Source organism: Oxyura jamaicensis, chromosome 24 (assembly GCF_011077185.1).
Source record: "Oxyura jamaicensis isolate SHBP4307 breed ruddy duck chromosome 24, BPBGC_Ojam_1.0, whole genome shotgun sequence".
Classification (NCBI taxonomy): Eukaryota; Metazoa; Chordata; class Aves; order Anseriformes; family Anatidae; genus Oxyura; species Oxyura jamaicensis.
The window spans coordinates 6,634,912-6,662,775 of NC_048916.1; the positions used below are offsets into that span (position 1 = coordinate 6,634,912).

General features: G+C 54.4%; 1 protein-coding gene and 1 long non-coding RNA gene across 6 annotated transcripts in view; one reads left to right on the forward strand and one right to left on the reverse strand.

Moving 5' to 3' along the window:
* Positions 1-26,600, forward strand: part of LOC118178038 — a 79,354-nt gene extending 52,754 nt beyond the window's left edge. The window contains exons 1-6 of one of the 5 annotated variants that reach the window (XR_004756017.1): positions 17,117-17,324; positions 17,799-18,036; positions 20,445-22,632; positions 22,772-22,936; positions 23,054-23,193; positions 24,308-26,600. This is a non-coding gene — a long non-coding RNA (uncharacterized LOC118178038). Of the gene's footprint in view, positions 1-17,057; positions 17,325-17,798; positions 18,037-20,444; positions 22,937-23,053; positions 23,194-24,307 lie in introns of those variants that run through there. The other 4 variants (XR_004756018.1, XR_004756016.1, XR_004756020.1 and 1 more) reach the window with 4 other exon arrangements.
* On the reverse strand, positions 5,732-9,620 carry LOC118178006. The gene is made up of 3 exons (XM_035346196.1): positions 9,398-9,620; positions 8,277-9,260; positions 5,732-6,097 (listed from the first exon to the last, which is right to left on the reverse strand). Exons 2-3 carry the CDS (start codon positions 9,220-9,222, stop codon positions 5,946-5,948), a joined length of 1,098 nt encoding a protein of 365 aa, XP_035202087.1. The 5' UTR covers positions 9,223-9,260; positions 9,398-9,620; the 3' UTR covers positions 5,732-5,945.
* Positions 26,601-27,864: the final 1,264 nt, after the last annotated feature.

The window sequence follows — 27,864 nt, forward strand, 5'->3', positions numbered from 1 at the left end:
GTGCCATCAAAGGGTCCGGGGCTTGCTCCCAGCCTGCTCTGATTAACAAAGTACCTGGCCGGCAAAGATCTGCTGATCCAGTCACCCAGGGCTTTGTTACACGCTGTTCAATGCCAGTGGAGAGGCAGCATTAACTAGGAAGCATCGATTTCAGCATTAGCCGGCTTTTACATTCGAAAGCAGACAATGCAAGGACCTTCAATTATCTTCAAAGCAACTGAAGGGAAGGAAATTGGTCTTAGATGTGGTAAATAGACTCCACAAACTCTACTGAAGCATGCAAAGATGTACACAAGGGAATTACAGATCCTTGCATAACTGTTTGTAGTTTATTCAAAAATGTGATTGAAATTCTATAGATTTCGTATTAGTCCCCTTTTTTTGTGGTAATCTGATTCAGGGATTTACTAATCTGATTGGGATTATTATTGTAGGAGGAAACCCTAATTTGCCTTTTCACAAGGGGTCTGCCTCTGCTCAGGAGCACCTGGAAAGAGGGATTTCCCCAGACACGTCTGCCTTTCAGAATCATCTCCCAAATAATCACCTCCCAAAGCTGACCACGTGCCATTGTCAGTCTGCGCCGTGGTGTCAGGAGCCCCCTGGGCAGACGTCCCCGTGCCCCTTGGGCTCTGCCCCTGCCCAGCCACTCGTGCACATGTCCCTGGGGGGGGGACACGAGGTGTCCCCAGGCGTGGGTGGCTGGCGGCTGCTCAGTCTGAGCGTGGGGGCTCAAACCCACCCCCGGGTGCTCTCAGGAAGCCAACACCACAGTGCCAGGAATGGGGCCAAGGCAAATTCATTACAGAAACTCAACCACAATAATAATGGGACTTCTTCCAGCAGCACTCACACTTCTCTGAGCCTAATGCTAATGGTGTTAGTTGGGGCTCTGTTTTGTCTTCGGGGTTGGAATTTTTTTTTCTTTTTTTCTGATATCATATTAATTGCCTGCATATGTTGGACCAGATTTTCCCAAGAGCATCTGAGCAGCAGGGGAATGTTTCTAAGACTTCTGAATAATCTGTCTTTCACTGCAGATGCTGAGCACACAAAAATTTGGCCCTCAGTTCTCCCAAGACTCGCAGCCCCCGGAGCTCCCTGGCAGCTGCTGAGCTCCTGCTGGGTGCCACAGGGCTCCGCTCCCTGCTGTGGGGATCCCGGCTGCGCCCATGGGGCTCACTCAGCCTCAACCCTGTGGAAAGAGCCAAGCACCAGAGCAGCATTTTTGTGCTCACCACCCTCTCGTTTTACATGGCAGTGGGAGGACAGGGACGCAGCGTGCCCGGTTCCTCGTGCGTCCCTTTTCCCCCAGGCATTGCTCCCTAAGAGCTTATTAATCCCAACCAGGGCTGCGCCTCTCTGCTGCCTTGCACTGCTCCCCTTCCGTGCAAGGGAGGAAATACCAGCAGGGAAATGACCCTGCTATTGTGCGAAGACCTAAATACGGAAGTCCTGTTTAATTTTTTTTATTATTAATTTTTTCAATCCCCGGTGGTTTTCCCAGCCCCAAAAGGTTGCATCGAGCAAATACACCAAATCTTTCAGACAAGGATTATTGACCGGGAGTCACACACCGTGTAAACAGGGGTGGCAGTTCTGATCTGCAGCGCGTCCGTGTCAATACTCTCATTGATCCAAACCGAGGGAGCCTAGAGCCCGGAAGGAAATCAGTCTTGGCATGCTGGCGTGGAGCAGAGGGAGCCGCCACCATCCGGGCTGGCTCAGCACCCGAGGCTGAGCAGGGGGTGAGTGGGGACACCCCCGCGGCACTGTGCGCCCATGGGGGCTCAAGGGGTGCTAGCGGTGCTGGCGGCGTGGCTGGGCAATTTCGAGAGCCTCGCCCGGCCTATCAAGGAAACTTTCCTAGAAGCCGTTCATCTCATTTGTTATTTTATGGGAGCAGAATGAATCTCTCGGCGTGTGAGTCAGACGGCGACATTGAGATAGGCACCAATGGGATAAATGCAGCCGCTTTGACAAGAGAAATTCAGTATTGTCGCTTTCAGAAAGAGATCTGAGGGAGAGAGATGTCTGTGTGTGCAGCGTGGACAGAAAGAGAGTGTGATTTGTGTTGGAGAGAGAGGAGGGAGACGGATGCAGATTCACATTTCATGCGGTATGAAATCACTCTTACATTTTGATTAAATACAGAGCTCCTTTGTAATGAAAAAGCCAAAATCTAACCTGCAGACACTCGGTCACGACACAGGAGATCTGAAAGCCTTGCTGAATATTTTATCTCCTCCGCGTACCACCGTTGCCGTGAAATAAAACAAGGGAGGGCAGGAGCTGAGGATGAGGAGGGAGAGGTGCCCCCCGTGGCACCGCACCCCGGGCGGGCTGGCAGGGGCCGGGCGAACGGGGCTGCACCGGGCAGTGCCTGCGGGCACCGGGGGCTGGCGGCACCACAGGGCCACCTCCCGGGTGCACAGGACGGGTACTGCCAGTGGGACGAGCATTGGCACGAGGGTTTCTGGAGCAGCAGTTAGCGCTGTGTTAACGTCAGCCAGCTCTATACAGCTCGCTCCCGCTGTAAAAGGACAGGTCCGTTAATTAGCGCAGAGCACAGTAACCTGCCACATAGTCGTGGGGATAACAAATACATCTCCTTGAAGAGAGAACCTGGCTACCCTGCACCACGTGCGGGCAGTGCTGCCGTTCGGGGGCAGCGTGCCTGCTGCAGGGCACGCAGTGCTCGCAGGGGACTTGTGTGCCACCACGGAGCGCTCCCAAACCACGAGCATCCTGCCTCCAGAGGGGCTCTGGGCAGCAGGGGGGCTCGCAAGTGGTTCCCGGTAGCTCCTTGCAGAATATTTTATATTTTTGTCCCCAAATAATCCTTCCCCACTCTGTAATTGCTCTTGTCTAGATGTCTGATCCGTTGTTTGGTAATTAAATCAAGCAGCACAAGTCCAGAAACACCCAGTGAGCTCAGATCTGGCATGATGACAACGCCTCGGAGCTGCCACTCACCGGGTTTTCACGCACAGTTTCAGACATTGCTCGGCGCTGATTGTGAGCAGATTGTTTAATCTCTCTGGTTTCCGATCTCTCACTCTCTACCCCCTGCTGCTCCGTGCCCGGTGTGGGACGTGGGGCTGGGGAGGAGACGGAGGGGATGATGCTCAGCAAAAGCCATCACCAGGAGCTCCCGAGGTGGCTCTGTTAGTGGGAGCATCCAAGTGCGGAGCCAAGTGACAGCACTGGGGTCCCCCTGCCTCTCCCCTCGTCCTGTGCCTGGTGCTGGGTGCCCACGGGTCGCGGCGCAGAGCCTGGAAGCTGCCAGCAGCCCTTGCCACGAGCCGGCCGGCCGGCTGGTGGGGGTCACGCTCTGCTTGCCTGGGATGTCCTCCAAACACCATCCAGTCAGAGGGAATTTTCAGCCTGACTGGTGATTTGGCTTCGTCCTGCAGGTAGCAGAAGGTTTCCTGCGGGGCTGGGGGACTCCAGCAGCTCGGGCAGTGATTGCGTGGCAGGCGGAGCCGCGTCCTTTAGGATAGATGGAGCGGGGGGAGCAGGAGAGGCTGGAGGCTGCAGGTCCCGGCACACAGACCTGCCCCGAAGTGCAGCTACAGGCACAAACCGCGCTGGCAGATGACCGATATACCCAAAGACTGTTATTTTAGGGTACAGCTTGCCTTTTCCTGGAGCAAGACCGGTTGCCAGGGAAAATGCTCAGAGATGCCTCGCAAAGCCAAGACGCAAAATCCACCCAGAAAAAAAACTAGCCAGGCGAGGCGCTCCCCTCTGCCCAGAAGGCAGGCGGTGCACAGGGGACCAGAGCAATGGCAGGGGCCACCAAGTCCTGGTGCCTTGGCTTGCCGATGCTGAGCCCGGCCTCATCTTCCCAGCACAATGTGGCCGAGGTGGGGCTCGGGTCTGCGTGGGCTGCACCAGCAGCGGTGGCAGCGCTGCGGGCGACGGGGCGTTCCTCCCTCTGCCGGAGCTATTTATCTTGGGAGAAACAGAGGAATATTTTGTATCTTTGACAAAGCAGCACTTTACGGGCGCTTGACACTTTATTAACTAATCTCTGGTACTTGAGTAATTTATTATGTTTAAGCTGGTGCCATCAAGTCTCTCAGCAGTGTCCGTGTGCGCCGGGAAATAAATTAAAGACTGTCCAGAGATACTTGGCTCATCGCTGTGATTGCTGGGCTAGCATGATGGAGGGCTAAGGTTCTCTCCTCCTGCAAATTGGAAATTAGGAATTAATAAGACGACAGGACCGGGAGCCCTGCTAGCTGTGCCTGGCGGGGAGGCAGTGGCCAGGCTCGGCGGTGCTGCAGCTCCTGGTGGGCCCCCAGCAGAGCTCCCTGCCCTGGGTGCCCCGTCCGGAGCTGAGGGTGGTGCAAAGCCCAGTGCCCTGCCAGCGTTTCAGAGATGTAAATGGGATGATGTGGGTAATTACAGGCCTGTCAGGCTAACATCAATCCGGGACAATATAATGGGAGAGCTGATACAGGATCTGATTAATAAAAAATTAAAGGAGGTAATATAATAAATGCCAATCAACACAGGTGCACGGAAAATAGATCTTGTCAAACGGAGTTGATATCTTTTTGAGTACATTACAAGTTTGCTTGATAAAGGTAATAATGTTGATGTAGTGCAGCTCAGCTTCTGCAGACGGTTGCGTTGGTGCTCCGAGGTGTTTGGAGCAAGGGACTGAACTGCGGCGAGCAAGGTGGCAGACGTTGAGGGGATTAAAAACGGGCTGAGTGGCAGACCTCACTCTGCAAGCAGAGACGTGGCACCTTCGTGGGGTGCAGTGCCTCTGCCAGCCCTCAGCACTGCTCCTGGCCTTGGGTTTTCTGCTGAGACAGAAGCACAAAGCACGCAGGTGTTGGGGCTAGAGCCTGCACGGGGGTTACCCATACGAGGGAGCAGGTTGCCGGGAGGTGAAGCGATGCGATGTGCAAGCAGGGCGCAACCGAGGAGGACCAAATGGAAATCCTGCTCCTGGTTCTGGGGTGCCTGCGGACCCCCGTGGCCCCTCTGGGCTGGGGCCAGGACCACCGGCAGTGGGGGCTGCCCAGCTCGGAAGTTTAAAGCTCTTCTGACAGCAGCAGCAGCAACAAAATCGTGAGCGGTCCCATCCGTCAGTTTCCATGGCAACTCAAAATTACTCACTTTGGGGAGGAGGGACCAGCCCTCGCCTCCCTGCTTCTGTGTGCGCTGGCAGTGGGCTGGGGTGGTGTTTTTCTTCTCACAAGCCACGGGTGACATGAATGCATGGGCAGACTCAGAGGATAATTAAAACATGTACCATTTAACGAATGACAACAATTGAAACTTTAATTACTCAGCCTGTGTCTGTTTTTTTTTCCTCCCCAAATTGCCCAACTCACGACAGGAAGTAAGAAGGAGTAGGGAAGGAGATCGAGGGCAAAACCTGATTACGTTTATTAAGCCAATACAAAAACTCGGCACTGTAATAATAATTAAATTAATTATAAAAGCAATTTGCTTCCGAAAATGTGATTTGACAGCTTACAGGCTATTGCACCGATCCAGCGGCCTCGGCTTAAAGTAGGCAGGATGCAAACCCACCCCGAAGGATCGCCGTGCCATTTTAGTGAGGTGCCAGGACGGGAGGACAGAGCTCTGCCCCGAGCTCGCTGCGGCACCTGCGGGGGGACGAGGTCCCGTGCCGAAGCACAATGCTGAGCTCTGCAAAGCATCACCGGGGTGTGGGCAAAGGTGTTTGCAGCCTGGGGGCCTTCCTCATGCCTCTGCTCTTGCGTGCATCTGTGAGAGCTGCTGGCCCCAGGGAGAGAGCCCCCAGGGGCAGCACCTAGCCCAGCACGTGTGTCCTCCCTGTTCCACCTCCTCGTGGGCTTGGCAGCAATGCAGTATCTGGTCTGCAGGAACAAATTCCCACTGTGGGTGTTGCGTGGGAGCAGGGAACTGCAGGTGATGCCTTGGCCAGGGTGCATGCATCATCTGCCTGGGTCGCATCCTGCCCAGCAGGGCTCAGCTCCACAGCTCGAGCACCCTGGGAGCGTTTCATGCTCCAGCCGCTGCCCCAGCTCGTCCTCCTCCGCCACCCGGTGCGAGCTCTTCCCCCGTGTCCAGCCTGAACCAGGGTTCACTGAAAATGAAGGAACGCGCAAGAGCTGAATGCAAATGGGCATCTCTAACTGCTTGTTCGCAGAAAATAATTTTGGGGATGGCTACGCGCTTATAACCTTTCTAATGCCAGGCAGAAGGTGGTTTATGACTTTGTTGAAAATAAAAAATAATCTGCTGAAAGATGAGAAAAGAGCTGGCTTGGAAGTGACAAGCTTTTGGCCTAAACTGCTGGATCTGGAAAGCTGTTCAAAGAAAGCAGATTGCTTTCAACCAGAAACAGTTTGATTGAAAACCTTGTTTTCCATAGGAGAAAAAAAGTTTTGACAAAACACTTTTATACCAGCCTCGCTCCTTTCTTGCTACCAGCACTGGATGTCGCCTCTCTGCCCGTCATCAGCGAGGTGATGGGATGTGTGTCCGCAGCTGGTGAGGTGCTGGTGCCTGGGCAGGTTCCTGCTCCCCCAGTGCCTTCCCATGTCCTCACGGTGGGCAGGGGGATTGGAGCTGAAATCTGGGATAATTACCTGGGGCATTGTTCCCAAATTGCCTCTGATTGCTGTGCAGGGACTGGCTCTGCATTCCTACAGCCTGCTGGGCTGCATTTTGTGGTTTTTGACTTCTTTTTTTTAATGATGGAGGTTGCTTCTTGCCTTCCAAAGTAGGTCAGAACCTCAGTGAGGAGCTTTTCAAACACCCTGGGTTTTGAAGCTGGGAAAAACCACGCTCCTCTTTCTCCCATCCCGCTCCCTTCTCCAAAGGCACGCTGACATCCAACCACTTTAAACCACTGGGTTTGAGCAGCAAATTATAAGTTAAATTATAAATAATGCCCAGCTTCCCAAGGGCTCTGACTATTACACCAGACTCGGAGTCATTCACCCAGCCTGTCTCTGCATCCTGGCCAATGCAGTCATTATGTCTACAGGGTGCCTGGCTGCATCGATCGCCTTGAAAAATGCATGAGCTCGCTCCCTTGTCGGGCAGCGCCTGGAGCACGGCAACCTGCCGCAGCCCTGATGGGGGCCACGGCCCCAGAGCTGTCCTCTGCCCGCATGGTGAGCCGGGGGCAGCTGGGGGCTTCGGGGAGACCTGGGGAAGGACCCGGGTCTGTGTGGGCTTCCAGCTGATCTGGTGCTGATGAGCACAGCCCGAAGAGCGCACGCTGCCAAAGGCGAGGAGAAAAGGTTTGGCAGCGGGTGAGGGACGGAGCGCACGTACGTGGTGAGAGTGCTGCGGTGTTGGTGGTGACACGTGCAGGCGTCCTGCCCTCGTGCTGTCCTGTGCTTGCTGCTGGTGGCAGCAGATGCAACCAGAGCTCTCATGGCAGGGGAGACCAGGGCAAGCTTCGGAGGGAGGATGTCTGAACGCAGCTGCAGCGTGGCCGGGCCATTCCCACGCAGGACTCAGGGAAGATGCTGGAGGTGCTGGCGAGGCTGTTCCTGCGGCTCACCCTGCGCCTCGCCCATCGGGCTCCCACGGAGGTGTAATGGATGGGGAAGAGTAGGTTTGAAGGTCTCGGGGGCAGAGAAGACAGCGCGTGAGCCATCAGTCAGGTACAAAAGCAAAGAAGTAACATTTCAGTGCCGTAATTTTTAATAATTTATGATTTTCTCTCGGTTCCCAGAGTGTTATTACCTCACTTAATATCATTTACAAATTACACATGATCCCATCAATTGTAGTAAAGTGAGGAAGTGTCTGGGAGATGCTCAAAAATCAAGTGCTATGGAGCAAATGAGAATTTATGAAGCTGAGCGGGCTGCAGAGGCGGCGGGGCGGCAGAGCAGTGCCCGGGATGCCACTCACCGGCACGGCTGTGCCCCCGGGCTGCCCTGGGACGTGGGCACTGCAGAGGGGAGACGGGGGACAAGGGACCGGTGTGCCACCAGACGGGCTTTGCTTGGAGTTGGTTTTCACGTGCAAATACAGAAATAAACAAGGCAGCAAAGGGAGCGTGTTGTGAGCTGGCTGTGCTGGGGGAGAGCAGGGGGAAGGGGGGGTCTTCCATGGCCATCTCCCATCCCTGTCTCTGCACCTCTCAGCCTCCGGGGTGGAGGAACACAAGTGGCACCTGAACTGCTCTCTCCTGCCTGTGTTCCCTAGGGGCAGCCGGGCGGCTCCCAGCAGCTCAGGGTGGAGATGCAGCCCCTCACTGGGGGCTGCAGCACGGGGCTGGGGGCTGCAGCACGGGATGTCACCTGTTGCTTTGGCTCTCGCAGCAAGTGCACTGCTTTGCTGCCATCGCCCAGCGGGGCCTCGTTGCACGGGAAGGAGCACACAGACAAATCCCGCTCTGCTGCTAACGGCTCCGTCATTTGGCAGGGGAGAGGCTGAGCCCCTCCCACCCCACGTTGCTTTCTTGTTTGTCTTTTTTTTTTTTTTTTTTTTTTTTTTTTTATTGTTTCCTCCTGCAAGAAATAAAGAGTGAAAGAAAGGAAGCGAGCCAGCCCTTTCCCCACTCTTCTCCTCCTCATTAGCGCTGCATCCCAGGGAAAGCGCAATTTCCTTTGTGTTGCTGGTGGCACAGAAATCTTCTCCATGGCAACACGGCCGGTGGCGAGCAGTGCCGGGCCTCCGGGACGCCTGCAAGGGGGGACCGGGCTCCGGGGGCAGCCGGCTGCAGGGGGGCTCCGGAGGCAGCCCGGGGCTGTGCATGTCCCTGTGGGCGCGGAGCAGGGATGCTGCACGGCTCCAGCACGTTGTGGCACTGCCCGTTGCCTTGCTTTTGTCCAAAGAAAGAAGTCGTGGTGAACGTCCAAAGTCCTGCATGCTCCAGGCTGGGGGTGTTTTTGTAGGGACAGCAATTAGCCTGAAAATAGCTGGTGGTATGGCTGGGCGCCTGGTTTGCCCACAGTTGCCATGTGCCAGAAGCACCCAGCACGGGACGCCCCACTCATGACCCTGCTGCTGGCAGGGATGGGGCAGCCGGGGACGTGGCCACCTTAGGAAGCAAGAAACAGGCAACTGCGTGCGCCCATGGGGCTGACCTGGGGCTGCTGGTGCGCCCCCCACAAGCCAGGCACCCATCCTGCCTCTGTTCCCCCTGTGTTTCAGCTGGGAGGAAACTTCTTGTAGCTTCCTCCTTGAGACCGCGCTGGGAAGGGGTGGAAATGATCCTCCGTGCAGCTTCCTGCGGCATTCCATAATTATCCTTCTCACAAGGTTCAGACACAAGCAAGTCTCTGCAGAGAAAACAGCCCTTTGTTATCTAATAACTCACAGAGAACAGCGATTTGCATACAGCAAGAGGAACAGAAAAAAAGCAGAGGAAAATGCCTCCCTCTGAACATCACAGAAGCATTTGATGGAAATAACTCACACTGGCCGATCTCCCTGTCTGGAGTTCTCCCCGAGTATCTGGGACGAGTGGGACTCACAGTTCTCTCTTCTTAAAGGCACTGCACTTGGCAGAGCCTTTTAACTAAATTGAATGTCTCTGTCCTGCAAAAATATGCTTACATGCTGCCTTTCATGCCAGTGCACCTGGACACGCTGGTGATTGCACTACAGAAGAGCAAAGCCAGATGAAAAAGCTTATCAAACGTCAGTAGAAATGTAAGTGGTCAAGAGCTGGAGTGCCTGTTCAGCAGTGGTTTTCATCCCCAGATTGAGAGGAGGAGTGAACTATCAGGGCTCAGTGTTAACTGCAGGATTTGTGTTGGTTTGTAAACGTCCGAGCCTCAGCCGGGGCTCAGCCAGCTGCCGGTGCCCCCTGTGCTCCCTGGTCCCCATCCTGCAGGGGCTCGGAGCAGAAGGGTTTGGGAAGGCACCGTGGGTGCTGTCCTGCACACTGCGGCGTCTCCCCGGCGTGCCCAGGGCTCGTGGCCCAGCCCGGCTGGTGCCAGCCCTCATCTGGGCAGCCACGTGGACAGAAGGGGCGACGGGAGCTCCTGTCTGCGGAGCGCGGGTTGGGGTGAGGAAAGCTGGACATGGAGAGGTTTTGATTCAATAAATGTTTGTTGGCGTCGGTAAATATACGGAGGGTACGGCTGGACTTGGATAAGGACGGTCTTATCTGCAATCAGATTATTTTTAAGTGAAAAGACAGTAGCAGCTGCTAAAATGCATTGACTTGTTGAAAACATATAGATTTGGATACCAATGGCACAGAGTGCTATCACTTAGGTGTCTCAGCCCATCTGTGTAAAGTAACTATTGATTTTGGTTGATATGCATTGATTCCAAGAAAACTGCCCTGCTTTGAAAATGAACTTCCAGTAGTTTCAAGGGAAAATGCAATGCGCTGTCTCTCTTGCAGGGCTCCCTTGTTTTGTTAAACGTGTCTTGCGTGTTTGAAAAACAGAAGCAAAGCCAAACAAATAGCTCGGAGGGAATTAAAATGCATCGATTCTCAGGGTGGGAATAATGGCCTCCGTTAAAAGCTTTTGGAGACGTTAGCATACATTGCTTTGAATAAAGATCTCCCTCTGGCCCACGGCTCCGGCACCTGCTACCATGACAATTATTTGGATGAGAAGGTGGGGAGCTGAAATGCAGCCGTACGGCCCCGGAGCCTCTGTGCTGTGGCACAGGCAGGGGGAGACCAGCTCGGAGATGACTCGGAGGGATTCGGTCCCACGGGGTGACTCCTGTGCACCGCAGAGCCGCAGGATCCAGAGAAGGAGGTTGGGAGGCACTGGGAGACCTCGTCCTGCCCGTCCCCCTGCCCCAGGACGGGGTCACTGCAGCCATGCCATTTCCAGTGGGCCTGTGTCTAGTATTTTTTAAGTTCCCTAGTGATGATTTCACACCTCCTGGAGCGATCCGCACCAATAACATCCTGTAAATGGAGATCTACTTGTTTAAACAGTATTGGTTATATTTCGTGTTCGTTTGTTAGCTTTTTTAAGCCAGCAGTGTTTATTTAACAATTACCGTTCCATTGCCCAGGCATTTGAAGGCACTGAGAGGCAACCTCTGCTCTGTGGGGTAAGGACCTTGGGGACACGGTGGCTTCCCCAGTGTCCCTGCCTGGCGGGACAGCCCTGCTCCTCGTCCCCTCTGCTCGTGGTGCTCTCACACCCCCCTTCAGTGCAGTTAGCTGCTTACAAAGGGCTCTCACGAAGAGGCAGGGTTGCTGGACAGAGCTGTCCCTCGGGGTAGCGCTGGGCTGCCCGCAGAGTGCCGCTCCGCAGCCCTTCTCTTCCCGGAGCAGCCGAGGCTTTCCCAAATGGCTGCTGCAAGCCCGAGAGCGCTCCCGTGCTCTGCAGGGCGCCTGGCTGTGCGTCTGTCCCCCGCTGGCTGTCCGTCTGTCCCACCCCAGGTCTCTTTTCCGTCGCGGTCGTTTTAATTGGCAGGGAACGGCCAGTAATTCTGCGGCGGGTCTTGGCCAGCCCGACCTAACAGAGCCTTGTCACTTGGATCAACAGGCAGAGTCCATCTGGGAGACCAAGCCCTAGTCCCTCCAGCAAGTCCTTGTTGTTAATTAAAGGTATTAATTGGCATGCAGCCTGCTTGTTTAAAGAGACGGTGGCCTCTGCAGTAATTAGAGATGCACGGAGCTGCCCTCAAACGATGGGCGCAGGCGGGCGGCGGGGCTCTGCTGGCGCGGGGGCTTCTGTCCCCACGTGTGCTCCTGAGGAGGATGGATGCTGCTGCTGTGCCTGGGCACAGAGGTGGGGAGTACAGGAGTGAATGCACGTCGGGGGCTGGATCTGGCCTTGTCCTCCCTGTGGCCGTGCCCTTGCTGCTCTCTGCACTGTGCCGGTGCTCCAGGAGCACGGGGCGGGTGCGAGCAGGGGGATTTTATTGTTAGGCACGACGTTTTGTTGAAGCAGATGATTTCTCCTAGGCTCCCTACCTTTTGCTCTTCAATTTTCATTATAAACCCCAGGAGGGACATGTTGCGTGCTGCATTTTGCTTTTGCTAAGAAATGGTAATTCCATGGAACGCCGGCTGCCGCTGCGTGGTGTGAGGGTGCGCAGCCCCAAGGGACGAGCCTGGCGCTGCCCAGGTTTCCCAGGCCCTCCACCCGAACTTCGTTAGAGGCTTTGCAGTTCAATTTCTGAATGTAGTCTGAGAGCAACATGAAAATTAGATCTAATAATGAATGATTACAACTTTCAAGTTAAGTCTAGTTGGTTGACTAATCAATTTGGTTAAGTGAAAATCCATAGCAAATGAGTCAGCCGCAGTACAACATTTCTCCATCCAATTTAAATTAAAATCACCAACCATAATAATTTCACAATTACTCTGCGAGGATGCACCAGGGACTTGCCCCTTGAGAAAGAAAATGTCAAGGACTGCAGGAGAGGCACCAGGGGCACGGGGGAGTGAGGAGCAGCCCTCGGCCGCCCGCCTGGGTCGCTGTGAGCACAGAGACGGGGATGGGCGCTCAAGCAGCCGGGGGGCATTGGTGGCTCCGCAGGTGACACCAAATTGGAGGCTCCTTCCCACCCCAGCACCAAAGCACAGCACCTCACGTCCCCCCAGCCCACCCTCCTGCAGGGTGCATCCAGCCTACCGGAGGGGCTCGGCTGATATTTATATCGAGGGAGCAGAGGAGTGTGAGAGGGGAGCCCAGTCCTGGAGATCAATTTGTAATTTTTCTTTTTTGCTGTGGCAGGAGTGTGAGGGATGCGAACATTAAATCTCCAGGAAAGTCGCCTCTGCAGCAGTCTTTAGTGGTCTGAATTATTTATTTGTGTACAGTTGTGCTACACACCGAGCCGTACAAAAATAAATAAGTCCACAGCAGGCTGCGCCCGGAAAGGAGTGGTTGTGTGGTTGGGTGCAGGTCTCCTCGGGATGGGTCTCCTCCTGCACACCAGCAGGCTGCAAGGAGGGATGCCGGGGGATAGGGCCCAAATGCTTCTTATTCTGCTTTCTGTCGCATCCTCGGCCTCCTCTGTTGCATACGGCAGGTAATTAACGATCCGTTCACACGGCAAGTGGAGGGTGAGACAACTCTGCTGGATTAATAATTTATCAGTCTTACAGATCTCCATACCTGTGCAAAGCACCCGGATGCATTCCTTGCAAGCTCCCTTCCAAGCCGCTGGCCCGGCAGGGAAGGCTTCCCAGAGGTTTCTGTGCACGGCCACCGCACGCATCCTGCTCGGCGCGGGGAGCGCTGACAGCGGGCGGCTGCTCGGCGCGGGGCTGAGCTCCCTGGGAGCGCGCTGGCGGCTGCATCCATCTGCACTGCCGCTGCTCTGCCAGGCTCTAACTCGATTGCTTTGTAATGTACTTCTGCGCCGCGGTGTGCACGCAGGCAGAGCTGCGTGAAGCCCGGGCGGTGCCGGTGCGTTACGTGTGGTGCAGGAGGTGCTCGCAGCCCGCAGGAGCTGGATGGAGGCACTCAGCTCTGCGGGGGAACGTGTGGTGGCCTCATGGGTCAGGGCAGAGCAAAATTACAGATTTTTCCCAGCATGGAAACTGGGAAATGGCTGGCATGCTTGCTCGAAGGGGAAAAACAGTTCACTTTGAATAGCGGGGTGGAGAGCACAGCAGCCTGGGGAGCAGAAACCCGCGGGGTCTGCAGCCACCAGCCTCTCCCCAGCGCAGCCGGCAGGGCTGTGGCACTGTTTTGTTCCGGGCTCTATTTTGTTCCCCTGGCACCTGCCGAAAATACCGGGCTCGTGGACACTTTGCCTTCCGTGTGACTTGGGCAAAACTTTGTAAGGGCTGTCCTAATAAATAATAGAGCATCTTCCTTCCCTCACTGTTGTGAAAGAGCTCCTGCCTGACGCGGGAGAAACCTTTTGATGCGTTTTGATAAAAGAGACAGGCAGCGGTGAGTGAAAGCCAGGAGACATTTATTTAATGCCGCCAACACAAAGGTCCCGGCGCTGACGCCCGCTGCAAAGTGATTGTTCGCCCACTCCCGAGCTGGCGTCTCCGCCTCACCTCTCCTGGGCTCAGGGAATTCGGGCTGTGCCAGGGCCGTGCATGGGTGGGAGGAAGGTCTGGGGGCTGTGGAGGGTCAGACACCAGCCCCAGCTCTTGGGGGTTTGGGGCACTACTGGAGCCCTGCCCCAAGCTGGGGGCTGGCATCAGGGTGCGCGGAGCGGCAGCTCGAGGTGTCCGTGGAAGCAGGGCTCTGTACGTTTGGTTTTCATCTGCTGGAAGGAAATGATTTTGTTAGGTTAACACTGCAATTACCTCTTCAGAAAGCCCTCACTGTCTGAAGATGCTTCTGGAAGAGGCATCCAGCTGAACCAATGAATGGTGCCAAATTCTGAACGAGCACCGTCCTGCCTACCTGGGGGAAGCGAGCCGAGCCCCGGGTGTCCCTGCTGCGAGAAGCCCTCCTGGCCAGAGGGGCTGGGTCAGGCTGTCCTGAGCAGTGCTGCTGTCCTGAGCAGCTCAGCTCCTTCAGCCGAGCGCCGCCAGCCACGTGCCCTTGAAGGCACGCAGACAGACGGACAGACCGTGCCCCTGCGCACCGAGCGCTGCCTCCCGCGTTGCTGCTCTCCCTGGGGCGTTTTGTCCACCTCCGAGCTCCCCTCGGTGATGCTCACGCACACACGCAGGGGGCTCAGCACAAACACGGCGCTGCGCCTAGCCCAGAAATCTTGGTGTTTTCCTCCCGGAAAGCAAAAAGGAGAAGAGAGGATGACACGTGGCTCGCGTAACAGATGGAGCCATGGATTATTTGGAGCCTCTTGTACTAATTTTACAAATGCTGCATTTCTGCAGGCTTTTAATAGTTGAATTCCTGGCTAAATGGATAAAGAATATGTCCTGTGGGGACTAAAGGCTTTGGGGAATAACTTATGCAAATCCTCCCATCTGAACGCAGGTGGTGACAAGTTTGCTGCAGTTTCTCTCGTGGTGATGGTGGCAAAGATGCAGGCTTGGGTGGTGCGAGCCAAAAAGCCCCAAAAGGACAAAATCAGGAAGCTTGCTTGGCTCTAGGTGAGCATGCCTGGTGCTTTGGAGGTACTGAGGCAGCAAGGAGATGATAGCCATTGCCTGGAAGATGTGAAGGGGCAGGTTATTCATGGCTCTTTGGGAAGCTCTGCGAGCCCTTGGGATGCAAAGCCTCTGGTTTTATCCCTGCTTTAGCTCCAGTTAAGAGGCAGAACCCAGGCAGAGTCGCAGCCCGGCTGGGCAGCACGAGCTGAGGTGTTGAGAGATGCATTATGAATGCAAGGTGTAGGGAACAGAAATTATTAAACTCACAGATAGCAACAGAGCTCCCTTTGTGAGCGGTGGAGATGGGAAATTATGCTGAAGCAATGCATTGCAAATCACCCAATGAAAGGCAGAGAAGGCCCTTTTATCCTCCAGGCCCTGAAGTTTTTCCGGTATCTTTGTATGCAGAGGCATTCCTTCAGGGGAGAAAGAGAAGCCAGCAATTTTGTGGCTGATTGGCAGGCTGTCCAGTGCCAATAAAGATATTTGTTTTTTCATAGAAGTGCTCACAGACTGAAATCTCACTCTCGCATTTTCCATTACAGAGGAAAATGAAACTTGGAATGCTTTCTCCATTAGCGCTGCTTAGCCTCGGAGTAATAGCGGTGCTTGAGTGACTTGAAAGGAGAAACACTCTGCTCCAGCAAGGCGCCCAGTGCCGACACGCTGCGCGGAGCGCGCCTCACCTCGCGGGGAGCTGGGCACGGCAGAACCCCCCGTTATTTGTATTTCCCTGAGTTCCAGGAGCACCGGGAGGCTGCAGGGTGAGGCAGGGGGACCAGTGCCAGGCTGAGGGATGAGGGTGCGAGGAAGGCTTGGTGCCCACCGCGCTGCACCTGACGCATCCCAGGTGGCTTCGGCGACCTGCTCGGTGCATCACCGGAGGTGGCAGCAGCGCCGCGACAAGAGCTCCTGCTGCAGAGGGCATCTCCCATTGCCAGGGGGTGTGGAGATGGATGGAGGCAGTCCTGCTGGGCAGCACAGCCCAGGGACGAGGGGTGGTGCCCTGGATCCCCACCAGTCCTTGTCCCCGCGACTCCCTGCGACCCCCGATGCCCGGGGCCGGGTCCCCTCCCCGCTCCCTCCAGGCCCCACGCTGCCTCTGTGCTCGCGCAGATCCCCGGCAGGGAGGAAGAACATCTGTTAACACAAATGCCTTCCTAATTTCTTCTTAACTCTCACTCGGCATCTGCGCCGAACAAGCCCCGTTCAGCTTGTACAGTGTTTATTTCTGGAACGGGCTCAAAAGCGCCGCGGAGCCGGGAGCAGGGAGGGAAGAGCCGCTAAATCTTTAATAACACGCCGAGTCAGAACTTCTGCCACGCTCCGTCCTAATCACACGGGGGAGAATAACCAGAGACAGAATTTCTTAATAACAAACACCTTTGCAGCAGCTCATTAAATCACTGCATTTCTGAGGCACAGCAGGACACTTGTGTGAATAAATAGTGCAATCTCCTAGTCTGAAGTATTTTCACATCTGAGTTATTTCCCCTGCATATGATCAGCTCCTTCCTTTTTTTTTTTTTTTTCTCTTTGCTCCCCATCTCTACAACGAATGATTTTCGCTGATGAGCACAATTAACAAATGAGAGAGAAAGTCGAAAAAACACATCTCCCCCTCCCCGTTTTTTTCTTTAATGTTGTACAGTTTAACAAATAGCGGAGGAAAATGGAGTGAAGAGAGATTTCTGCTGATGATCTAAAGGCGCAGCTTTTTTCTCCTTTTTGCTGCCTGTCTTTGTAGACAACAAAATGCAAAAAAAAAAAAAAAAAAAAAAAAAAAGAGAGAGAGAGAAAAGAGGGTGGCAATATAAAAGGAAGGAAAGAAAGACCCTCTTCAGGGTGTTTATCCAAGCAGCATGTTTGCTCATTTCCTATCCTAGCTCATGCATAACGCCAGTGAGATGGAAAGGGCCTGTTTTGCTCCAGAGGTACCGACGAGCTGGGAGACACGCCACACAATTGACTGCGGTGAAATAAATCGAGCAAAAGGTTGCCTTCCTCCACCCCCAGCTCTGCAGGGTTCACAGGAGGGGGCAAATGCATCCGTCAGTGGCAGGCTCCACAGGTGCAGGTATTTTAAAAGGTGAGGGGTGTTCCCAGAACCTGGTTCGACCCATCCCAGAGGGATTTTTTTCCCCACAGACATCTTCCTCCCTTGCTGGGGTGATGCCCAGGGGAAGGGCAGCGTGATGAGCTGGGGGAGGTGAGAAGGGGAGCACCAGGGCCCTGCTTCTTCTGGGTGGGAGCTGGCAATGGCCAGGGCTCCTGTCCCAGGCAGGGGGATGCAGAGCGAGCCTCCCCGCTTGGCAGCACAAAAAGCAGGGCTGAGCACTCGCTCGTGGCAGAGGCTGACTGGGGCTGCAAGCAAATAAGGGCTGTGAGCAGGGTTTAATAGCACAATTGATTTACTTTTATAAATGCTGCAGTCTAATGTACGTCAGAAAGTGTTGTCTGGACGATTTCTAGCAATTGATGAGCCTCACCACCCCGGTGGCACAGCTCTCACCGTGGCGCGGGCTGGAGGTAGGGGTGGGGGTGGTGGCAGCTCAGCCCCCTTTGTGCCCTGGGGGGCCCTGGCTGCCCTCCTGGTGCCTCCTGATGGGTTGTCGTGGGGCTCAGAGCTGCAGGGCTCTGGGGGCTGCTGTCCTGCAAGCCCTCTGCGCCCCAAGCCAGCCTCCGGCAGTGGCTCACCGCCCGCCTCCCGCTGGCCCTTGCTCCTCACCTCCACCACCCCGCTGCCCAGGGCTCTGGCCGCTGCTTTGATGTGTGATTTTGGGGGAGGACTCTTTCTTTTCTTTAATTATTTTTAAATATAATGCCTTTTTTTTCCCTCCCCTCTCTGAATGGCCAGGGTGAGGTAATGCATGGGAGATGTGAACTTCAGCAGGGCAGTGCCATAAAGCCTGCGGTAGTGCAGCTGTCTGAAGAACTCAGGTAACACCAGCAGCGTTCCCAGCCCAGAGCACTCCACCACCTATGGGACCCCAGCCCGTGCACTGCGTGGGGCCACCACGTGCTGGCATCCTGAATTTATACCTGCCCACGAGACGCTTTCTATGAAGCATTTTCCAGCGTGGTCTAATTACAAGGTAAATAAACGGGCCCTCCCTTATAGTTAATTTGTTAGGTAGCTTTATTGCCAACAGGAGAGAGATGACACAGAAGGATATTGCATACAGTGTTGCTGGTAATTATTTTTATTACTTCATATGAGTTTTATAGTGGTAGTAGGGAGAGTTTTGAGTCGCCGCTTTCCGCCTGGTGTAATTAATGTTTTCTGGGACAGCCCAGCACAGCCGAGCTGGGGCCAGGGGCATTACGGCATGTGGGGTCAGCCCGCTGGACCGCGCTGGGCATCCCAGGCACGTGCTGAGATACACGAGTGCCTCTGCCCCGTGGCCTGCCGCCCTGCTTCCTTTCTCTGCAGCATTTTGGTGAAGGGGCAGGTGTGTGCGGGACCTGGGAGGCGTGCTCAGCTGGGAGCATCCTCGGCCGGGCGAAGGGAGGTCCAAGGGGGCTCATCGCTCAAGCACCAGGCGGAGGCGCCTTTGCTTCTGGGTGTGTTTCGTTTCCTCCCGCCGAGCAGTGTCTATTTTAACAGCAAACTACTGGTATAGGCAAAGAACTCCTGGGTACTCCAAAGAATATTAAGGTATATAAATGTCTTTATGAAAGATGATGAATTCCTCTGGTCTTCTCTAGTGAGTTTTGCTTCTGTAAATCTCACTCTCTCTTTGCATGTGCTAATTGGTCTTAGCATTAATTAATCTGATTTCATTATATTCTCTTTAATTTGTCAAGATATCATTTCTTTATTGGGCAAAGAAACACTTTGGAGGATTGTCACAATTGGAATAATTTCCCCCCTCCCTTTCTTTAAAGTTACCAAGAGAAGTCGTTATCAATTAAGCTAATTTGCATAAGCATTAGGGTAATCGTTTTAGTTTAGCCAAATTTGTGAAAATTTACATAGCAAATTGACCTTCCGCATTTTCACTTAAACATATAAAGCGCGAGAGAGAATTGTGTTGGCATTGATAATGAAATGGAGTTTATTTTGCATGGTTCTCTTACTAAAAGAGGCCTAATTAGACCAAGTAATTTTTTATTTCATCCGTAATTGCAAAACAAATAAGCTCTTTGGCAGTTTCTTCCCTTTCCCTTTGCCTGTGTCACATGGATGGGGAGCGCTAATAGGAAAGTTGTGTTCTCCTAATTAAGCCTCATTTGATGTCTGCGCGTTCTTCCATCAGAGATCCTTTAGTTTCTTCCAGGTCTTCTCCTGCTTGAGTTGTTCAGGCTTCCTGGATCACCTATTAACAGACAATTCCCCCATCCTGATCTGAAGTAACAGGCAAAAAAAAGGAAAAAGAAGAAAAAGGAAAACAACACTGAACGTAAAAAGCAGCGTGGCGATGGCAGCCAGCAGGGTCTCCCTCCCCTGGGTGGGGAGTTAAAGGCTTTTGGCCAGGGAACAGGGCTGGTAGTGCCCTGACACAGCGTGCCCGTCCCCAGGGCTGTGACGTGCGGCTGCTTCCTTCTCCACGGCCACAACCAGAGGTCACCTGGGTCACCTCGTGCAGCCGCTGCCAGCCGAAATTGTGGCTGTGGCAGGCGGGCGAGCGGTGCTGACCGCGGGATGGCCCGGCTGCTGGTCCTGGGAAGGGCAAAGCAGCGATGGCATCTCAGAGCGAGCCTCGTGCCCGGTGTGAACCCCCCTGGGCTGTGACTCAGAGCGATTTGGGAGCGCTGATGGATTGAAGGAAATGTGGAAATGTTAATGCATGCAGCCCACGCCTCCTGCCGATGTGGGCAGGCGGCGATGGAGTTTGCAGCGTAGCTCTGAGGCCGGGGGGGGCTGCCAGTGCCCGAGGGTCCTGGCAGTGCCGGGGCTTAGGGAGAGCCCCCGGACCCTCAGCGGGTCAGTACAGGCACAGCCCTCACCATGGTGCTCTCTCCGTCCTTTCTCGCCCCCAACAGCGTCCGCGACACCCGAGCGAGGGCGTTTGCATTTCCTCCCTGCCTTGTCCCCGTGTCGCCCACGTGTAAAGGGCAGCACAAGGTGCCAGGTGGTGGAAAATCAGCCTCTCGGGTTGTTAACCATGCAGAATGCCTTCCCCCTACCACCATATTTTTTTGGCCTTGAGTGTTTTTAACGGCAGCCTTCATGGTTTGATGGAGGATTTTACACTAATGCAAGGCATTACCTAGTTAATTTGGCCAGAATAGAGTGTAATTTTGCACGGTCAAAGTCATTGCTACTTGAGCTAAAAGTTCCATTACGGTGCACTGCCCACCTAGCTATTTCAGAGCACGCAGAGATAAGTAGCATTTTATTAATGGGTGTCCTCGGGAGCTTATTTAAAGGATAGCTCCTCGTCTGCATTGGAGATGAACATGGGAAAGAGCCGAGGCAGCGAGGGATGCTGGCAGCAGCCATCGGACGTGTCACCCCTGGGCACGTGGCCGGCCACCGTGGGCTGTGTTTGTTCTGCAGGCGATGCTTCAGCCCACGCAGGGCACCTCCAGCTGCCACATTTCAGCATGGGATAAAACAACGTGCACAGTTTGGACCTGTGCGTGTCCTCCAACACATTTCTGAAGGGGCAGCAGGGCCAGCAGGGTGATGGTCTGCCTGGTTCCAGCACCGCTCCTGCCTGCGGCTCCCTGGGACGCCTGGTCCCAGGCTGGGATCTGGTTGTGCAAGGACATTATTATGCCAAGCACTGAATAAACACAGAACAAAAAGTTGGCTCCTCTGACTGTAAATAATAAATGATCCTCTTTGATCACCCGTGTTGGCTGAGGGCTCCCCAGCCTCTCCCAAAGCTGGGACTTGGAACGAGTGGCGCTGAGCGAAAGGTTGCCCTTTTCCTACAGGCACCCAAAATGCTGGAGCTGAGCAGGGGCTGCAGCTCAGGACTGGCCGGGCCACCAACACCTCGAAGCCTCCGAAGCGTGGTGTTTTGCTGTAAGGCTGGTCCTTCAATTTTGGCTCTTCCTTCTCTGCCAAGCCCAGTGCAAAGTCGCTGCCTCCTTGCTCAGCCCTGCCCCTCTACACCTCACCGCAGCTCCCGCTCGTGAGATAAATCCCTTTAATGTGGCGGTTGTTTGTTTTTGAAATTCTTCTGTATTTTTTCCTGCCATCCCGCTGCAGAGCAGCGTGCACAACAAAGTAAACCAACCTTGCACAAATTGTCCTGATTCCTGCCTTGCGAGTGGAGACAGCTGTGACTGATTCCAGCAAAATACCTCGCGTCTGGTCTACAAAGCCCGAGCTAATCTCCACGCCGAACCAAAGCGGGTCCTTCCTCATCACATGCTCGTGCTGCCAGAGCAGGGAACGTGGATAATACTTTGGAGCCACTACAAATGCTTCGGAAAAGACTCTGCCATGGTAGCAAACAGCTGGTGCAGCTAATCCATTTTCCAAGCACATTTGCAAGATACATAATTAAGAGTTCTATTGAGGGGGGAAGCAAAGCAGACCATTAGATTTGTTTATAACATTACGGATAGTGTAATACCCACTCAGGACCTCCTTTTCAGCAAAAGACATTAAGGTGATCCTTAGGAAACGTCTCTGGGATTTCCTGATGATGCCTGCGTGACATTAATTTTGAGTAAATATTTGCAATTCCATTTGCCATATAATTAAGCACAATGAAGGGATCCTGCGGATTTTTTGGACTTGTTAATTGCTAGATCAGTTCAGATGATGATCCCTTTGAGTTCTCTCGTCCGATTTCCATTGTCTCCCTTTAAAATTGCTGTTGTGTTACAATGAGGGAAAGCCAAGGTGTGCACGCTCAGCCCCGCAGAGCTTTTCCAGCGTACACCGCCGGAAGATCTGCCCTAAAGCTGTCCAACGTCACAACGAGAGCAGTACGGCTCGGGGCTCGAAGCCAAAGGCTGCTGTCAGCCGTGCTGGTGCATGTTCAGAATGGATCATTGGGCTGAGCGAGGGAGGCTCCCGGTGTCCCCAGTGTCCCCAGCTACGACTGTGCCAGCCAGCGGCTGTGCAGCCCAGCCTGCCTGGTGGCGCCCCAAGAAACCAGAAGCAAAGACACAAATCGGGATGGCTTGAGGAAGGAGAGGATGAGCCAGTTCCTTCAGCCCCAGGCAGCCATCGGGGGTGTCAGGGGCAGCGATGAGCGCGCTGACGAGCTGTGCGTGTGTTGCACGCCCATCAACTCCTTGCCTAGTGAGCAGCGTGGCACTGCTGCGCGTGGCAGAGCCTTTGCAGAGCTCCTCTCTCCACAAACTCTTGCTTCCAAAGCAAACAACTAACTAGTGACCTGGCTGAAAGCAGCCCAGCCTTGGCCCGTGCCCAAAACAGTTTTTGTTTAAACATAACTGTGTTTAGGGCATCTGCTTCAACACAGCACCGCCGGCTGGGGCTGGAAAGGGAGGCTGCACAAGGGTAGAGCATGCCTGCTATAAAATGCCCATTTCTGCTTAAAAAAAACCTCACCATGGTCTTTAATTTGTCTCTAAGACCCATCTAGGATGAAAACAAGGAGGTCTGCTGGGGCTCCTCCCATGGCAGGTGGGAAGAATAATTTGCCTGGGGGGAAATTGGAGATGCCCAGGGATCTGCCCAGAGGTTTGCAGCAGACCACGGAGGCAAGGCTGCAGAGATGCACCCAAGGCTCCATCCTGGGGCTTTTGCTGACCAGAGGAGGGTAAGAAAACCCCACTGGAGACCTGGAGCCTGGTCTTGAGGTGCAGGGTTGTGCTCTGTCTGGCTCCTGGCCACTGTGAGCCCTTGCTCCATGCCTGCTCTGTCTCTCACTGTGCTTTCGTGTGGATTCCACAATTTAGTGGCTCTGTGGATATGGAAAGGGACTTCATGCTGTGTTTCCATCCTGTCGGGAGTTCAGAGCCTGCCCTGCACACATTTAGGAAGCTAAGGACTTTCCTAATTGCACTGTGAACAAACTGAGGTGGGCTCTTGTCTGTCTGCCTGTCAGGGAGGACAAGTTAGCAGTGAGTCAGAGGCAGAGATGTGGAAATGATGCAGGAGAAAGGGAATAGTCTGTGCTGGGCTTAATCACAGGGGCCAGGTGCTTTACATTTTTTACAACAAAACTCCGTTTCCTCCAGGTGCCTGAGGCTAAGTGCAGCCTGGATGGCGGTGCCGGAGTTCATCAGGCTGCCTTGCCTGCCAGGCTCTGTCTTTCACAGCGCTGGGCAGTGGCACCGTGAGCGCCCCGCGCCTCTGCTCCCACGGCACCGTGTTCAGGGTGAGTCCTCGCTGTGTGCTCGCTCCTGGAGCGCTGAGGTGTGCGATGTGGTCGTCGCCCAGCTCCAGCCTTGCCTTGGAAGCTGTTTGCATTGTTGTCATCAAAAATAATCATCGTTATTATTTTGCTCTTATTTATTGTTATCGTCAGCAAAGTGAGTCCTTCACCGGTGGAAAGGAGGGGATTTTTTTTCTTGTGGAGGGATCCAGGAATCCTCCACCTACCTGTGTAGTATTTATTATGCCTGGTTAAAATCATTAAAGCCTTTGTTAGTGGAGCTGACTGACAAGGAGAGTAGATTAATATTAGAACACCCTGTCAAAAGTGGTGAAAAGGCTGGATTGATTTTATAGGAAGTTTAGTCGGAGTTGTGTGTAAAGCCCTTGGGGGGTTACACTGCAGTGAATCAATCTCCTATATTAGCAAGTCCCTCTGGGAATAGTCAACTTCACTGTTTATTACAGCCAAGGCTGCATATAATAGGGACGGTAGTCGCTCGCCTCCCTCTCTCCTATCTCGTAATTTGCTACTTGCGATTGCAGCCACACAGAGGAGCACCTGAGATAAACAAAGGTGCCCAGGGGCTCTGCTGGCAGCAGAGCGGGCCAGGAGGGGACGAGCGGAGCCCCCTGCAGCCGGCCGGGTCCCATCCTGCCGGCTCAGCACCACTGCCCGCTGAGGGCAGCTCCAGTGCTCCCCGTGGGGCTGCGTGAGGAGCAGCTCATGCCTTGTTTGCCGTGGCAGCTTTCATCCTGGTGCCCAGGTAACAAAAAGAACACACACAGGACGCTCTCACGGAAAGCTTTTGCAAACAGCAACTAACAGAATCCCACAGCGCGTGCAACCCTGGAACAGAGAAAAAAGCCCGCGGTCGAGCGCGATGTGAGCGGATACCCGTGTGCTCGGCTGGGCCTAATTGCGTCCAATTACTGCTGTATGTTAATTAGCAGAGGGGCAGCAAGGACGCTGCGGGTCCCACGCAGTGAGTTGGGGCAGGGGGGTGCAGCTACCCCCCCACCTCCCACCAGCTGCAGCCCCCTGCCGGTGTCCCAGCCCCTGGTGGCACGGCAGGCTGCTGTGTGGCCACGTCCAGATGTCAGCCTGGCTGTTTCAGAGGAACGTACGCCGGGTGGTGTGAGCTAAGCCATCAGGAACTAACTGGGGCCTTTTCAGGCTCTGGAGACGTACCACATTTAGCCGAAAGAGGTTAAAAGGCAATTGTGCTGTGTAAAGAGACCATGAAATAAAAGCGCCTGCTTTGCTGGCCTGGGCTGCGAGCACAAAATGAGTTCTCTTTTCTCACTGCCAGTGCCGTAAGCTTTCCAGGGGATGCTGGACATTGCCGTGGGTTATCACTGGGATAAGGCCCTGCACCTGGAACGTGGTGCCCTGATGGGGGCAGCCCCCCCCTGCACCCCAGCGCTGCTGCCCTGCTCCACTGGGCGACTCCGAGCGACTGAGGTGTTGGTGACACCAAATGCCCTAGCCTTCAGTTCTGCTGCTCCCTTTCGGATATTTTTCTTCCAAAGGCTCCCTCAGTGGTGCAGAAGGACCTGCTGCATGCTGCAGAGGTTGGTTTCCATGCTCCATTACCTCCTGGCCTCTCTTCTGAGACTGCCGAAGCTGCAGATGGAGGCGATGCATTGCACGTGGGGGAGCCAGAGCTGCGCACCCGCTGCGGGGCCGGGCTCAGCCCAGCACCTGCATGGAGAGGGACATGAAGAGAAGAACCGTCCTGCTGCCCGGACGGCTCCGAGCCCACAGCCGGAGGGAGGTTTTGTCCCCTCCTCACAGCAGGGACAGAGCCTGAGATGTTCACCTGAGGGCTGAAAGCAAGCCGCTGGTTCCTCCCAGATGTGCACGCACTTGCGGTCGTGCACCCCTTTGTGCAGTGCCTAATAAGCCGTATAATTCTCATTCTTCCACTCCCACTGTCACTTACTTCACTTCTTATCTGCACAACTGAAATTCCTTCCTGCTCCCCCCATCCCCTTCTTTCACTAATGCTCTTCACTTTCAAATGCTAATAATCTGCAGCACTAAAAGGCTTAGAAGTGGTTCTAGATTGTTTGATCTTTGGCCTGTGATCTACTTTCATCTTTCAGCTTTCAAACGTTACTTTGGATTTACTTTAACCTGTTAACATGCTTGGTATTCAGAGGCATGCACTTCTGCTGAGTTTTGCATCAGATCCACCCGGGTTCTAATGAGCGAGGGGAAGGTCACACTTTGCACACCAACTTTTCCGAGTGGACATCTGCTCATCTGTTGTAGCACACACAGCAGGGGCTTTTTTCCCTTCTCAGGCTTCAGTGTTCCCCAGGGGTGCTGACCCAAGGACGGGGATGTAAGGTTACCTGCGGCAAGGGCCAAGCTGGGGATGGCGACAGGCTCAGACCCTGCAGGCACCAGCCTGGACCCCGAGGCAGGGATGTGGCGGGGGGAATCATGCTCCTCCTTCCCCTTTATAATCGCACCTCTAGAGAGAAGGGCTTTGAAAGCTCTGCTTTGTTCAGAAGCTCCTCGGGACTGTCTCGTCCTCGGTTAGCGTTGGATGTCTGAGCAGCGGCAGAGACATCAGAGCCTTCCCGAAGCTGTTATAACTTAATCTGGCAGGCCAGCCAGCTCTGCCACCTCTTGCCAAGAGAGGAAGCCAGAGCACTAGATGATTTTCAGACATTAGTGACTGCAATAAATCAGTGAGCAGAAGTTATTGAGTGCTTCGCTAATGGACATTTCCTTCTAGAGCATCCCCTCTTGGGCTTCATGGGGGCACCGAGACTGCTTTCACAGGGGGAAGCCAAAGGGAGCCTTGCCAAGGCTCTCTGCTGGAAAATGTGCTGAGGAAGGAGGCTGCAAGGTGAGCGGGAGGCACCATCTCCAGCTGGTTCGCAGTGCAGGGGCTCCTGCTGTTCTCCTGGTGGGGGGCAGACCTCCACCGCGCCGGTGCAGGAAGCCGTGTTCTGGGAACGGAGCAAAATGTAAGCAGCCAAGGGGAGGTCATCAGTTCAGGTCAATTTGAAAATGGCTTTAAATGCAGAAGGGAGACGTGAGCCAATCTAAAAGTTGGGTGGCATTTAAATGGCGCTGAAGAAAGCAATGCATTTGAGCCGAAGTGGTGCGTTCAGCCTCAGAGCCAAGCTGCCTGGTGCCCCAGGAGCGCTCAGCACCGAGGGACGGGGGTCCCTGAGCCGCTCGCCCCTCGCCTCTGCTGCAGGAGCCCAAGCCGAAGCAATTCGCTCCTCAAGGAGAAGCAAACTGTTTAATATTTAAACCCAAACAGCCCAGGCAAAGCTGCTTTTCTTTTTTATTTATTCTTTTAATTAAATGCCAATTAGAAAGGAAGAGAGAGAAAAAAAGGCATTAAACACTTAAATACACACTACACCCAGGTTGCTCAAAGTTGTTACGAGCTAATTAGCTACTTAAGTGATCATTTGAAATTCCATATCAAACAATTCATAATCTGCCCCAAAACCAGCAGCTATCAGTGAGAAGCCCTCAGCCGTGCATGCGGGGCCTTGGCGGCGCCTGCCCTGTACCCGCGGAGCTGGACGTGCCGTGTCCTCGGAGGTTCCCCTGCACCTCCACAGGTCTCATGCAGAAAGCCTTGGGGCTGGGCAGGACGCAGGTTTCTGCTCAGAGCTGTGGCCAGAAGAAAGAGTTGTTGTCTGATGCTCTGGCAGTGCTTTGGTACAAGTTTGCACACTCAGGAAGTTTTTGTGCTGCTGCAGGTCCTGGCTTGAACAGTTCTGGTGTTTGTCACCCCCCCTGCTGTCTTCCCAACCCAACAAGCTGAGATCATCCATTTCAGGCCATTTTAGCCCAAGATGAGGCTTGTGGGAAGTGTTAGGGTGATTTCCCCCCATGCACCAAGAAGGGGCTCAGCTCCTGCGTGGCTTCCTCTGCGTTCCCCTTCCACGGGGAAGCACTGCCCCTCGGGCTGCACCCCGCATATCTGCCACCACCACATCCCCCTGAGCCCCCCACATCTGTCCCCACTGCGAGGCTGCGGGGCAGCACCCGAGCACCCCGGGTTACGAGGGCTGATCTGTGAGCCCCATCCACAGCCCGCAGCAGAGCGGCACGTGAAGAACAATACGTTAATTAGAGGCAGCGATTCAGCCTCCACCATAATCAATTCCGGCAGCGCCTGCACTGCCTGCACATCCGACAGCCTCTTCCACTCCCTTCTGCAAGATTTATTAATTATCAATCCTGGCTCCTGCGTGGCATGCAGAGGAGAGCGGGAGCGAGGAGGTGGTGTCGGCGGAGGAGATCTGAGAGACGTCTGAAGGGGATTGGCAGGTGTGGGAGACAGCCTGCCTCCTGGGGACTCACCTGGTGATCTTTTTCCTCCCTTTCTCCTGCTTTTCTTTTAATTAGCGGAATGAGCCCACTGCTCTGCCTGGACAGCAGAGAGGAGTGAGCCAGCCGGGCTGTGCGGCAGCCTCAGGGGGGTCCGGCCGTGCTGGGGCTGGTGCTGGTGCCTGCAGCATCCCCCTGCTCCCCGCACCCCAAGCTGAGCCATGGCCCCGTCCCCCCCCCCAAGGCCAAGCCAACTGCAAGATCCGCCCATAAACTGTGGTCCTTAGGGACCGACCAGCCGTAAGCCCAAATACACCCACTTCCAGTGGAAGCGTGGCGATTTCCAAGCCTGTCGGCTGATGC

Bases quoted from the DNA above. Each gene is read 5' to 3' on its own strand.
- LOC118178006 (XM_035346196.1), bottom strand. From the start codon at position 9,222: ATGGAATGCCGCAGGAAGCTGCACGGAGGATCATTTCCACCCCTTCCC. The intron at 6,098-8,276 runs GTGACATCCCGT...CTTCATTTTCAG, and splicing joins TGCGAGAGCCAAAGCAACAG to TGAACCCTGGTTCAGGCTGG.